Source organism: Eucalyptus grandis, chromosome 1 (assembly GCF_016545825.1).
Source record: "Eucalyptus grandis isolate ANBG69807.140 chromosome 1, ASM1654582v1, whole genome shotgun sequence".
In the NCBI taxonomy this organism is placed as follows: Eukaryota; Viridiplantae; Streptophyta; class Magnoliopsida; order Myrtales; family Myrtaceae; genus Eucalyptus; species Eucalyptus grandis.
Genome location: NC_052612.1, coordinates 45,869,252 through 45,884,421, shown reverse-complemented (window position 1 = coordinate 45,884,421; position 15,170 = coordinate 45,869,252). Strand labels below are relative to the sequence as shown.

Genomic DNA, 15,170 nt, shown 5'->3' with positions numbered 1-15,170 from the left:
CACTGGACGGGGAATGCAACCCACGTTGATTGACTAGCATCGTCTCCTTTTTCGGGTTTGCAAGATAGTTAAAACGACTAAAATTTGACGTCGTTTTGCTGATTGTAGACTCCAATCTTGCCTTTACGTCACACGCAGAGACAAAATCGCTCTTTTTCCTCTTTTTTTTTTTTTTTTATAATCTTGTTGGATGAAGAGACAACATTGCTCTTATCATCCCAAAATTTTGTCTGGGAAACCTGTTAATTCAATTTTTAATCAAAGGAGCTTAAATTTGATGGAAGCAGAACGGTTCTCGCACCGTCTATGGAATTTTTTTAATCAAATGGCCTGACTTTCAGGCGTAGAATTTTTTTATTTTATTTTATCTTTTTTGGGATCTAATTCTAGTGTAGAGGTTGCTTACAACTTTTAGGGACGGCAATTGTTTACCTGAGATGAGAGTGCGACTATTAAGCTAAACTATATGAAGAAAATACCATTAAATAGTGTTAGAGCGTATCAACACGGTGAACGTGTATTGAGATACCACTTCTGGATTGGGGGAGGCGTTCTTCTAATTGACCGCTTTTCTGACATCTAATCAACATTGCGAAACAGCTTAGAAAGTTCAACATTGTGGAATTACTTGGAATATTGTAACTCAATGATTAGAATCTTTTGTCATCTTAGAAAAGATTACCCTACATGCTCTTCGAGATTTAACTTAACAAAACATCAAAGGAAGAAACCCAACATAAGTTTTCACGATCATAAATGTCAACGGGTGTCTGAGGAAGTTATTGTAATTATTTTGATTTTGTGAAAGAAAATAGTATTTATGACCTTTATTGTCAAAACTGATTGTTTTATTCATTTCAAGTGTTTAATATCAAATAAAATTTGAATACCATTCGCCAAAGTCCAAATATACGCAATCAACTATCTATCATAGGAAAGTATTGAGTCGCTCCCAAGTCCAAAATACACAATGAATTGTAGGTCACTGGAAGCCACAAGGTTAATGTCTCATGTGATAAAGTCATTATTGCTTTCAAAAGAATAGAAACAAATGTCTCTTTATGAATACTATCATCATGGAAAATCAATTGATTTCTTCTCTCAAACCTCAAAAGAACACTAGTTTTCACTCGTGAAAATTATAAATCTTCTCTAGAAAAGAATCATAGTTCTTTGTAAGGAAAAATTACCAAATTAATCTTAAATCTATAGATGCGAATTTGATTTTAAATTTTTCAATTTTATCTTATATCCTTGCGCAAATTTTCAATGTAATCATTCCAATCGATTTTTACTAGAAATTGCTGATGTGATGGCATACCATGTAAGATAGTCGGTAATAACTCGGCAACTTCCGGCGAAAATTTATTAAAAGAATTACACTGAAATTTCACATACAGATTTATGATTAAATTGACAAAATCAAAAAGCTTAAGATTGATTTGACATTTATATAATAAATTTAGGATTTGAACAATTTCCCCGGCCTTCTTCGAGTCCATTATTGGCTTAGCTCCACCTTTTAAAGAGTTGTATTATAAATCACAAAGCAAATGACAAAAGGATTGAACAAAACCCCCTTTTTCCCACCCACATGCCAAGCATATATATAAAGTATAAACTCCCCAAATTAGGTGTACGATCCAATCGGACTAGGCAATAACCCCAGCAAGTTGAAGGCCACAGTCAAATCATGACTTTAATTGGTTGGGTCCTGTCTCCCTGCCATCTTGATTGTTGTAATAATGACTGATTAACACTTGATCATATCCACACGTTAGCCCTCCTAAATTCTATTGCAATTTGCCCATTTATGGCGTTCACCAGGAAGTTGACTTTGGATCGCATGTCAAAGAAAATGATTATAACACCAGCCCTCGGTAGAGATTATCCTAATGCAGCAAGAGAATATCATAATCCTAAAACCGCCTTCATCCTCCACAGCCGTCGCTCTGGATCGCCAAAGGCAAGTTTATTGCCATTCCCGTTGCTGTCGATTCATGTCGATTCTCACACCAACCACCTCTCTCGCTAATCAGAATCGAGCACGAAACAGCCGGAGAGATGTGTGCCTCGATCATGTATCCACGCGCGAGATAGTGTGCAAATGAACGTGTGATGATGCGAAATATATACATCGAGGGTCCAAATCACGACTGCCTAAGGGTTCATAAGAAGTGCCTCAGCATATGACGATCGCTGCTCTCGTCGGGCTTGCGAGAATTAAAGATCCTTGGAGCCTCTTTTGATTAGAAGATTTGCAGGACGGCGTTGTATGCTTTTGGAAAATGAAATGAAGTAATCGGAATGGATGAGGATCAAGATGGACATAACACAGAAAGTTTATACCAACGAATAAAGGTCGAGAACTGTTGATTATCTAGAAAATTACACATTTGATAAAAAATTATATAGTCTTCTTGCAAGCAAAGTAGTTCATCAATCAAATTTCCTGGACAGTGTTGCACAGCACTTTCACTAATAAACAATGAAGAGAGAGAGAGAGAGAGAGAGAGAGAGAGAGAGAGAGAGTGGCCCAAACATAGAAGGGACAAGAACCAGTTCTTCATCACAATGAAGCAAACCAGATCATTCTAAAACTAAACAAATATCAAAGTTCGAAGTGGGGAAAGGAGAAACAGACGCATGACCTGCAGAAGTTGTGCTGGATTTACACTTGATAATAATTTAAATCGATGGAGACAATTCTCATACTCCTAGAGACCAAGATTCTGAAAAGGGGGGAAGGAAAGGAACCCATGTCGGAGTTCATCAAAGATTAGTCTGAGGATATACATAGAAAACCTAAGTGATTAAGGTCTGCAAATACCATTGAACTCGTCAGGCAAGTTGAGCAGCTTCAAAGGCGTGCATGTGAGAAACATCCACGCCTAACAAAGGGAACTCTTCTTCATAGCAGCCACCGAATTCCTCGTACCGGCGACCAAACAGCTCGCCACCGCTGCCGCCGCTGCCATAGCTCTCATCTCTCCGCATTTCCTCTTCCATCGTCATCCTCGCTCCTTGCTCCGAATCGCCGTCCCGAACCCGCGCTTCCTCTTCGCGATCCTCTGCGTCCCAGCCGACTCCGGTGGCGATCGGTGGCCAGTACTCCTCCGTCGTCGTCGTCGTCGGTCGACCCCTCTGGCGACCCTCCTCGGCTTGTTCTTCGCGCGGTCTCTCTCGGAGGGCTTCCCCGTGAGCCGCTGGACGAGCTCGCGGAAGTTCTCCACGTCGGTCTTTATGATCTCCGGCGCGAAGATGTGGACGATGCGTACCTTGGGCTTGCCGTTCGCCTTGGAGATGGCGCGCGAGTGCTTGTGCATGGCGACCCGGGAAGGGCTAGGGTTTGGGGTGTATGCCTCTTGCCTGAAGACCATCTCTTCCATGGCTCAGCTAGAGAGAGAGAGATTGTTTGCGAGGAAGAAAGGGTCTGCTTATGTACATGTTCGAGCACAGTGCAGAGATTTCTTTAAGGGGAAAAGAAGAAATTGGGGGATAAAAGATTTAACATTTTTAAAAGAAGAAAAAAACAACCTGTCTTTATGACAGGAAATCGGATGATCCTTGTCTCTTGAACTGCAAAAAGTTTGACAATTACAGCCAGACCGGACCTTGGTCCCCTCTCGTTCGCCAAATGAAGAAACGCCCTAGGACTATGATCAACCATAGAATAATACCTCCATATAAAAAGAGGTCCACAAATCCTATTCATAACACGATTTGACTTTCCCCATTTCATTGATGATTTAACGAAATCAATCCCGTGATCCCTTTCGCAAACTTTCTTAACGCCAAACTGGATACATTTAGGTGACTTCTGTAGGTACTCAAATAAAATTCATCTGCTCGAATTCTTATTTACAGTCCGTGAGGGTTTGTAGAGGCTTTCACTTGGTCCTGAATATCAGGGTTTTTTTTATTAGCTATCGAGCCATTTTTTGTCCTAACGGTAGAAACCAAGAATAAAATGAGAAATTCAAGACACGTGCAAGACTATACAATGCAACATGATCAGTCAAAATTGAGATAGAACTACCATGCCTTTAGCAGAGTCAGCGTCCCTTTATTGATGATGATCACTTGACAAAATCGACCCTCCTTTCTTGAAATCGGAACCTTCCCTTTACCAAATCCCCTAATCTATTTTCACTTTATTAAATCCTTCTAGAGTAAGATCTAGTAAAATCAAAATTGACTTGCAAACGGTTTAATTGTTTAATCGCCCTATAGAACTTTCGCCGGCTTCAACGGAGTGAATTAGATTAAAAGGTAACTCAATAATTGCCCATGCTCGATTCGATGGTCAAGATGGCATCGTATCACAGCGTTTAATATAACTTGTCGATCGCCTCAGGTAAACACTCTTCCAAAGATACAGAAGATCGCATGAATTTTAATCCGACTTATCCCACTAAATTATATGTACGTCATTTTTCACCAAAAACTACTAAATTTCCAGGTAATTTCCCGGCTCGTATTATTGATTTTGGCCGTCTTGCTTCCAGAAAGCTCATGTCAAGTCCTAAATGACAAGTAAAATGCACATTATATATTGCATCGACAGTTATTAGAACCTGAGCTCTAGATTTTATAATTTTTTTGTGAGATTTTACAGGACTATTACTAACTGTTCTAAAAGTTTAAACTGTTAGATGAATGTGTGGTTTAATATTTAATTATACCAACACTCCCCCTCACGCTTAGTCTGAGATGTGGTCTAGCCTTTAATTATTCCAACATTTCCCCTCACGTTTAGTTTAGAATTTTTGCCTAATGTCAAGCGTGGACATATTTAATTAGAGAGATGTGGTCTAATATTTAATTATTCCAATATTTCCCCTCACACCTAATATGGTATTTTTGATTAGTATCAAGCGTGGACATATTTAATTGGGGAGACAAATAGCGCCTAAAAAGATTTAAAGTCGGCACCTCAAACTTTAATACAATATGAGATTTTATGAGATCGCTACCAACTATTCCAAAAACTTAAACTGTTAGATAAAAGTATGATTTAATATTTAATCATTCCAACATTCTTATTGCATAAAATCAATAGAGATTCATATGTAGTAACAGCGTGAAAGGTATTGTGTTTGGTAAGCTACACTTTATGCAGGTTGATCCTAGATGACCTCTAACATGATACGACCTCATATCCACAAACGATGGTCCAAACTATTTATGACCCAAACTCAATATTCTATAAAATATATATATATATATATATATATAGCACCTTGTGTAGCGTCGAGTAATTGTGCTATCCTTGCCTTTTCTATTTTGCATAGAAAAAAAAAAAGAACTTTTTTTGCAATCTTGTGATGTACATCGTTAACCATTCGAATTCCACATAACCATGCGCAAACTTTTTTGGGTCGAAGCCATCTGCACAAGCCCAGCACTGTAGCTTAATTGAATTATGAGGTTTTGCACGGTATTGCACGAATTCACAGATAGTCAAGTCTCGACACGTCATGTCCCAAAGTTAATAGAGAATCAATTGTGCACTGTTTACATTCAGGCGGTAGATTTCACTGCGTTCGATTTGTTTCATAGGGTGGCGAAAGGGCGGGTCATACAAGACTCGTGCGAATACGTGCATGCCAGTAACATCGTCAACTCTGCTTACGTATGAATCCGCGTAGCGGTTGTGGAACCGCATGTGTCGTTTCTCACTCTTCTTACGTAGAACACCTCAGCCTTGTAATTTCTATCTATTTAGGAAATCTCCAAGTCTCATAAATATTTATAACATTATCTTTGTAATAAATATCAGGAGGATCTATTCCTAAGCATTCGTTCCATTTTTCCTAATAATCCGTCCAAGAAAGAGCGGACCATGAATTTGTGTCCGACACAAACCAAAAAGAACCCTCTTCCTTTTTAGCGAAAACTCCCCTTTTTCAGCACCTAAATCGACCCACCTCCTCCTCAATCGGTCACCCTAGCTTGGAAGAATTCAACCCCCATGTGACATTACATAGCACCACGCGATCAAATTCAGCTTTTTTAGTAACCCGCCCCTCGACGCGCACTTCCCTTGATGGCGCGCTGCTGATTATGGAATTTCCCTTTCTTCATCGACCATCCGAGTTAGATGACGAGTCGATAATCGGACCGGAGATAACAAGAAAAGTAGGAGAGCGCTCGAGTCTCCAAAACCCGAAACTCTCAAATTTGAGTTGTCATGAACGCAAAATGTTCCAAATTCCTAGAGAGGGAAAGAGCGGAGAAGGCGAGGTTGGGAAGATCCGACTTTCCGGGTGCTGCTACTACAACGTGAGCACCACATCGAACGCGTGCGAGCGCATGTGGGGGCTGTGGTCCTGAAAATGGAACCGTAACCGTCTGATCCGCACGTGAACTCGGATCATCTGCTGCGATCACGTCCGTGCCCCCCCAGCAAGTTCCACGCCGCTGCCAGATTCTCTGCGGTTTGATTTCTGGAGGCCGGACGCTACGAAAACCGGTGGTGAATTCTGTTCACATGAGACAAAAGTTTTGCATGAGATTAATTTCATTGTCGATATGGTATTGGCGAAAAATTGCACCGAGCGATGGGGGAGGTCGAGGTCTCCGTCATTTGGTTTGAGGATCTATAGGAACGGGATTAGTCCGTGAACGTCATTGGACCCTAGAAAATCATGCGGACATATTTACCATTATTTTCTTAGCTTTTCGTTCCTCTCTCGTGTAGGTTGGGTCCGGACACGGTTCTTTCATCGACGAGAGAGAATAGGGCGATATATGCTGTTGATACTTGAATCCACAAGAACGTTCTTCTTGTATGTACATACATAGTGCTTTAAATATTCGTCCACATCACATCTATCAAGATATATTTGATTTGAGTCGTAACTGTTATGTACTCTTTATGATTAGATCGAAGTGATATCATCCATCCCATCAAGATGCTAGCAGTCGACGAGATACCTAACAGCTAAATAGCACAGAGAGAGATCTATTTCAATATTCACTTGATACATAAATCGAGCCCAATAAAAAATAAAAGAGTCTTCGATCAGAGACGTTTAGGATAATTTTGATGTTTAAATATGCATATAATTTGTTCCTGATTTTGTTTAGGAAACTATCTTTTTTATAAATAAAAAGAAAAAAAAAATCTCTACTGGTTAAATGCGCATTTAATTGGTTCCTCGTTTTGTTTAAATATGCTATGGTAGGACCCAACATCTCTGGGCGCATTATGCGATTTCGCGTCATCATCGAGCGGGTCCCACGTCGGTGGGGACCCCGCGTAACCGCCACGTGGCTACGTGGAGTCCCCTGACGGAAGTGGACCATGTGTAGATGGGTGCACGACTTCACAATTCTGAGCTGGATTCCTGCCTTCCTTTTCTCGCTTTTCTTCCTTTCTTTATTTTTCCTTACCCTCGAAGTTTTGTTTTGATTTGATTAAATATGCAAACAGTTCTTAACTTTTATTTCAATGTACAAAGTCATCCTTAAATTTTTAATATGTTTAATGTACATGTAATCCTGCACTAGATAAAAATATCAAATGTTATGATTCTATTAATTAATGTTCAAAGACGGCATTAAATATTTTTCAATCAGATGACAAAACTATGACATTATACATTGGATAAAGTTCATGACTCACTTATATCATTTTCCTTTTTATTTTTCAATTTTATGAAGTAGTGGCCAAGCGTAGGGATATCATTATTTTCTCCACAAAAAAAAAAATTCAGTAGAAGATTTGGAAATCGCACTTTTGGAAAATAATTAGTGGAGAGTATGAAATCGCTTGGTATATTCCAACACGATTAAAATAGCGATGCGACAATGTAGACAGGCAAATTTTGACACCTTCTTTTTTTAGGTCAAAGAAAAAAAAGAATGAGAGTGATGGCAAAAAATTAATCGATCCCTCTACAAGGCTCACATAGATATTGGACTTACAAATTTTAGTGATTTGTAAAAGAAAGTAACTATTTAATTGTAATAGGTCCAGGCCCAAGAAAAATCCGATTGTTCGGGCCCATTCAAATTGTGCCTTGGGGCTTCGGCGGGCTTAGATGGGCCGAGCGGGTCGACCCGTCCATGTTCATGTCTCCGGAAAACCGTCACTGAAGAAAAATTTGGTTGCCTCGTGCCGAACAGTTTTGTGTTGCAGCACGGTTGGATGGACCGCTATAAACTTGCATGAGTCCTCAAAACCAAAGCAGGTGAAAGTGAAACCATGCACCAGGCAGCATCCATGGAATGAACATGTACATATTCAACCACTGGTAAAAACCAAGTCGTGCGCAACTAAGGCAAAAAGAAACTTGTAGAAGAATGTGTAATATGAGACTCGAAACCTTTGGAAAGCACTTGAATAGGCCTTATAAAGAGCCAGACCGTGGCTTGAAAAATATGCATTTGTTTAGGTTGTCTTCAATCTAGAGTGAATCAAGTTATAGTCATACGCTAAATACATTTACTTCGATAGATCATAGCATATATTGCATTAAAATTATACTGAGTATTCAGTAGTCACGACAGCACCGATCCCTCCCGTTCTCAGCGTTTCTTTCCTTTCGAGTTACTAGATTACCAACTTATTGTAATCGGGGAATGGCAATGCTTACACCCCAGTAAATGCATTATATCGTGTTCAATAAGAATCGACCAGCCTTCATCTCCATTTCGACTTCGATTGCTCGATTTCAATCTTTTTCTTTTCAATACCATCCGTCAACACTTGTTATCCGCCCATCATACGTGTGGACAAACATGCTTCATGTATACTTTGAAAAAGCTTTTGCAATTAGACTTGACCTTCTCAGGATCGAACTTTGTGAATGGGGCTCTCTATAATCCAGGTGAACTGTCCATACTCACCATCAATTTCCTTGTTTCCCTAGGAAACCGTCCTGGCAAATCACAGAAGCTTTCTATCACCAGTCGAAGATCGACCAAACTTAATAATGCAGCTAGAGTACTCATCAGACCAATAGGCAATTTGTTAATCAAGAGATTTGCCCATCATAATATGAAGTATTTATAACTGTCTGTCTCAACGCCGATATCAGATCCATTTGTATGCCTAGAGCTCTAATCCAGGAAATTCAGCTGGTCAAATTATGTTTCTAGCTTCACCAAAACATAGACTAGTACTCAGTTGAGGACTTGTCACGTTTTGATTTTCATTGGCATCTGTGGTTGGCAAATTCAGAGAAGTGGATAGAAGTGGCACGCAAAATTAGTTCCCCATCATCATTTAAAGGTGATCTTACCACAACAGCAATCAGAACTCTGTCAAAAAGAAGAGACTAGGAAGACGGCAAAAGTTCACCTTAAATGCTTATGCAAATATCCTTCTACAATGAATTGGGGTTTTGGGGTGGGTCGACGAAATTATTGAAATGAAGCAGAACTAAAAGTCAAATTCCAAATGGATGCGCCGCATCCTGAATAACCAGAATACATTATCTTGAGTGGGGAGGATGGAAGCAATTACCGAACTGTAGATCCTGAAACCGAGCTCTTAATTGTCATCACAACTTATTCTTGTACCAGAATACACCTTTGTTCTGGTCACCTTCGTCGGGCTCAACATAAATACACTCCTTAGCCTCCCTCCACGCGGCCTTGTAAACTGAAGTCCCATCAAAGTGATAATAATCTCCCAAAACCGGCTTTATCGCCTTGGTGGCCTCCATTGCATGGTAGTGAGGCATGGTAGAGAACAAATGGTGTGCTACGTGAGTATCTGTTATATGGTGGAAGACCTTGTTCAAGACGCCATAGTCCCTGTCAACAGTCGCTAAAGCTCCTCTGAGCCAATCCCACTCGGAAGAATCGTAATGAGGAAGTGATGCATGAGTATGCTGCAAATAAGTGATCAACACTAAAAATGCATTCACGACGAGCAAGGGTCCTCCATAGACGCACATAACCCAGGCAAGCCCTTTCGCTGCAGCTAGATGGTAAAGCCCGTAAGTGACTGCGAGAACACCAGCATCAGATATGTAAATCTGGAGCCGCTCACGATCGGTGTAGATGGGTCCGTAGGGATCATAGTGAGAGGCAAATCGATCATAAGGCCTACCGGAAACATTAAACATCAAGTACAAGGGCCAACCAAGGGTGAGTGTGACAGTGAGGGTGATCACTCGGCCTAGTGGGTTGTTTAGGTAATTTGAGAACCATGGCATCTGATTCTTTTGCTTTGGAACGAAAACTTCATCGCGCTCAAGGGAGCCTGTATTGGAGTGGTGGCGACGATGACTATATTTCCAAGAAAAGTAAGGAACAAGGAGGCACGAGTGCAGAACAAGGCCAACCAGGTCATCCAGCCACTGGTAGTCGCTGAAGGCATGGTGGCCGCATTCGTGGGCTACGACCCAGACACCAGTCAGAACGCAGCCTTGCACAAACCCATAGATAGGCCAAGCTAGGTAGGAAAGAGGGGAGGGGAGGAGATGGAAAAAAGTGGTAGCAATGTAGTACAAGACGTAGGCTATGGTCAAATCATAGACCACGTAGGAGAATGAGCGAAGGACAGATCGCTGGAAACAATGAGGCGGGATGGCTTTCTTGAGCTGACTTAGCGTGAATGGAGGTTTTGAAGAAGGAACTCGGTTGTCAAGCTTGCTTTCCGACTTCTTCACCGCCGGGCGAACTGACATATTGCCACCTGCACCCATTGTTCCACGACCTGGATATACAAAAGTACCCCACAAAAAAAAGAAAAAAATGAGTAAATAAACTCCAATATGAATGTCTTCAACTCTAACGAAGTTAGTATAAACGACCACAAACTGTCTAATCAAGAGAAATTGCTAATTGTATGCACTATCAAGCAAAGATGCAGCTGTAATTTCTCAAATGACATATAATAATTCAATGCAATGACAATAAAGTTCTACTGAAAGTGGATATATGAGACGAATGCTTTAATAAAGTACCAAGATTTGATCATACCAGAGGCACCCCTTTCCAGCCTCAATCAATGCAAGCATCTAATAAATTTTTATTTCTCACGGTTCCTCTCCTTGTTCCCTCCCACCAAGAGAAAACACAGAGGCACCCCTAATACAAACGCTTGCAGAGGCCCAGCAGCTAAGCAAGTCCTTACCTTTGTACTGGAAGATTCATGCATAATCATCTGTTCTCACATCGAGAAGGATATAAACCAAAGCAGCTCTTAATTTCTATGAAACAATTTTTCCATGCTAAATCATCGTGCATTTGCCTAGTAGCACATTCTTGCCCTCCATGCCAGAACAATGTGAGGAGAAGCACCATTCTTAAACGCTAGAATCCAAGTTCTTTACCTCACCTAAACACCAAACAATTAGGAAAGCTCTACTTGTATGCCTCTACCTTTTAGTCGTTGCGTTTTACCCGGAGGACCAAAAACATGAATGTCTTCATGGCACAAGTTTTCTAGCTCATGCAGCATGAAAAGTCCAAGAGAATGTTCGCAAAACGCTACATGTACACATGCCTCTCACGAATCCGATTACCATTTCAATTCCGAGAATGACTTGCAACTCACCGATCCGATTACCGTTTCAGTAGAGTTACTCGCATGCCCAAACCCCCCAACCACTCGTAAAGAAAAGGAATCTCAACCACGGCTACCCTGTGATGAGTCCGTCCAACCTCAACAAATAAGGCAATGATTGCTAAGGCCTAGGAAATGGACTTAACGCTACGCTCAGGACACGAAATGAGCCAACCCTTGCTTTGGAATGCCGCAACTAGTTCTCAACCTAAAAATAATAATAATGATTATAAATTAAAAACGTATGCAGCAACTAGTTTCATTTCTTTGTAAGGTGGGGTAAAGCTTCCTTCTGGTGTAAATTCGTAGTTCGCAATTAATGAGTTCGACGTATTCGAAAATCCAGGTTACCAAATTTTCCTGTTCAAAAGGTCCTGCTCTCCTCAGTCCGCCAACCGGGAAAAGCAGCACTTGCCTAACACTACATAGGTGGGAGGTGAAAGTGCCGTCCACTGCCGGTCACCATCACAGAGTGACAGAACATCAACACACTACCTAACTCGAGAAGATCAGCAATAACGCGTTTATCATGCCACTATAGAAAGGCACTTAGAACAGGAACCCGGCGTACACGTTGGACACCCCTAAGCAGCAAGATAAGCATGCGGCTTAGTCTTCGGAGCGTACCCGACTCTACTTATCCGCGCAGACACGTCACAATCAAGGTGCTCTCATCTCGGCTTTAACTGAAAGAATTTGAAAGTATCAATCGACTAAGCGACGCCCCCAGAGATCTAAGCACATGGATTAACCCCCTTTAGACTAAAAAAATCACTACTTTGCGACGGTAACAATCACCTACCTACCCACTCAAGCGCGACGAATTTGAATCCAAACCAGACGTTTGACCTTTTCAAATACTAGGTAAAGGCGCCACCTTTCCCACTGATTGAAGGCGGACTATAAACAGGAAAAAAGGATTTTCAAAAACATGATTGGTTTGTGGGACTAAACCCATTTTTCGGGGGGGAAATAGGAAATATCTGCGTGAACCACGAAATCCGGCGAGAACACCAAAAGCCAGCCTGGAAAATTTGGCGTCTTCTTGCAGGAAACTGCGAACCGCCGAATTAGACTTTCGCCCATTCCAAAGTTTCAAAGACATCTTCGCCTTTTCCTCCCAACGAAAGCAATAAATTAAAGAAAGGGGCCCCATTTTTCTCCCCTTTTTCGAGCCAAAGGACAGGGCTAATGATAAATAAAACGAAAGACCCGACCACCCGCATTAACGAAAAGGAATGGGGTAGCTGAACTTCAAATCAAAAGTATACCTGAATATGTTTTAAAACTACGTCGTCTGAATTAAGATTTAAAAATTTGAAGGTATTCCCAATAGTTATGGAAAAAATCTCTCTCCAAATGAAGGACAAGATATGCGAACCCCGATGCGTTAAGATAAATGCATCCGGACTAGACTTGGAATCAGAACGGAGACTGAACAAGAGAGAGAGAGAGAGAGAGAGAGAGAACGGGAAATTAAACAGAACGGACAGGATCTATTCATTTATTATCGGACAGGAATTAAAAAGAGAGAGAGAGAAAAAAAAACAGTGCGTGATGATGCAGTATGCGATGTAATGTCTGCCGCTGCAGGGAACACCAGAGGGTCACATGGACGTGCCGGACGATTCGGTCCACTCAAATCAATATAAAGAAATGCGCAGAGTCGCCGAGGAGGAGCACGCGAGCGTGCGTTCCCGAGGCCACCCAAGCAAATCCGAGCCCCCGTAAAAATATCTCCAGCTCTTCCTCAATAAACAAAAGGAGAAAACCCACCAACGCGGGAATAGACAAACGGTGCGCTCTGCGCTTCGGAAAGGAGGCGATGAGGTCACGTGAGAACGCAAGGAAAGAAGCAGAAAAAAACAGAAAAGGACCTGAAGCGAATCAAATCGAAGTCGTTCATCGGAAAAGCATGAGATCCGGTGAAAAACTAGCCTCCAAAACCTTTGATCCGAAAGCTCCGAAAACACGAAAGAGATCGCAAATGAGAGCCGCATTAACGCGAAGGGATCGGCCGCGGCTCCCGGAAACTGGGAAGCCGCCGCATCGGACACGCTCGCAGGATGACGAGAAATCACGCATCGACCTCGACAGAGGAACGAAAGCTCGGCGCGGAATGCGACCTTAGATCTCGCCGAATCCGGCGCCATTAGAGCTCTCGCCGGAGCACGCGGGGCAATCACTAAAGCCGCATTCGCGCGGGGGCCACGCCGGAAAGCGGGAGCGCGACGGAGCGAGATCGAGAGCCGATACGGAGAGGAGACGGAGAAGACGAAGGTACCTGACGAACGAACGTACGAAGCTCCTCCTCGCCTACGATCGGGCCGTTCGAAAAGCCGGCCGCGCTCTCCTCTCTCTCTCTCTCTCTCTCTCTCTCTCTTTCGTTTTTGTAGGGGGAGGGCGGCATTGCAGCGTCGCCCTCCGCCCGTATTTATGGTGGGGGATTCGGGTGGGGCCCGCGCGCGCTCCCTCGCGAGTGCTCTGCTGGGCCCGATCGCCTGCGGTCACTTACAGCCATCGGAAGGGCGTACGAACGGCTACTTTATCGGCAGGGCGCGACACGTGGCGCGCAGCCGTTGCGCGGACACCGCGTCTGATCTTGGCTGGCCAATCACCTGCGATCTTGCGCTGCGGGCCCCCCTGTCACGTGTGTGGGGAGATTCCTGGTTTGACGTAAATGCCCTCGGGAGACCGAGAGGCGGAGACTTCCTGTTGCCCGTGGGCCAAACGTCAAAGCATGGTGGTGTTGCGGCCAGCGGGCAGCGCAAGTGGTGATGGAATTCTTAGAAAATTGTCGGGCGTTTTAGAAAAAAAAATATTTGTATATATATGTACATATAATTTGTTTTCTTTTTCGCAAAAAGAAATCAACAGTGAGAAGAATATTCTAACTACCGAGTTTGGAGAATCCAAAAACAAAAAATCATTCTACATAGGATTCAACGGCTATATTCAATAATCGAATTAGAATTCATGATAGGATGAAATTTATCATATCTTATAATTAATTACCACCCAAAACGATAGTATAAGAGGGATATAATCGAATAAAATTATCACAGTACATGGGATAAAGGTGAATGCGATTTATAATATCCATAGTAATAAATTTGCCAAATTAATACAATTGAAATAATTTTTAGATATAAATAATATTTGAATCTGAAATAATTATTTTTAAAAATAACAATTGTTTTTTTTTTTTGTAACCGATAGCTCCACCACGGATCCAAACCTCGGAGGAGACTAATCCAACAACCCACCACCAGGGCCCCCCATTTAAATCGCTAACAACTATGTTTCAACCAACGCAATCACCCACGAATGGGTTAAAATATATATATAAAAAATAACAATTGTTTCATTTTCTTTGTTCATATTTTCATTTAAATATTTGAAATTTTGTCTATCTTATAATAAAAATTAATATATAAATATTTGGTTATATTTATCACACTTTTTAGGTAATTTAGTATTTTATGTATAATAATATGGTTTGCTATTAAATAAAATTTTATCAAAGAATGATGGGCGGGGAAAAAGAAATAAAAATAATAAAAATAAAAGAGAGGGAAAACAATAATAATGAAGCAAATAATAATAAAGTAGACAAAAGTGTTATGATAAATTCTTACTATCT

At 41.5% G+C, this 15,170-nt stretch overlaps 2 protein-coding genes across 2 annotated transcripts; both read right to left on the bottom strand.

The window, feature by feature from the left end:
- Positions 1-3,011: 3,011 nt before the first annotated feature.
- On the bottom strand, positions 3,012-3,389 carry LOC120287102 (VQ motif-containing protein 25-like). Its single transcript, XM_039299787.1, has one exon. The coding sequence runs from the start codon at positions 3,387-3,389 to the stop codon at positions 3,012-3,014; it is 378 nt and encodes a 125-aa protein (XP_039155721.1).
- A 5,816-nt stretch (positions 3,390-9,205) lies between these two features.
- Positions 9,206-13,928, bottom strand: LOC104445836 (delta(12)-fatty-acid desaturase FAD2). The gene is made up of 2 exons (XM_010059785.3): positions 13,812-13,928; positions 9,206-10,675 (listed from the first exon to the last, which is right to left on the bottom strand). The coding sequence occupies exon 2, from the start codon at positions 10,662-10,664 to the stop codon at positions 9,513-9,515; it is 1,152 nt and encodes a 383-aa protein (XP_010058087.1). The 5' UTR covers positions 10,665-10,675; positions 13,812-13,928; the 3' UTR covers positions 9,206-9,512.
- Between the last annotated feature and the right edge of the window lie 1,242 nt (positions 13,929-15,170).

Excerpts from the sequence above, each read along its gene's own strand:
- LOC104445836 (XM_010059785.3), bottom strand. The coding sequence starts at position 10,664 with ATGGGTGCAGGTGGCAATATGTCAGTTCGCCCGGCGGTGAAGAAGTCG.
- LOC120287102 (XM_039299787.1), bottom strand. The coding sequence starts at position 3,389 with ATGGAAGAGATGGTCTTCAGGCAAGAGGCATACACCCCAAACCCTAGC.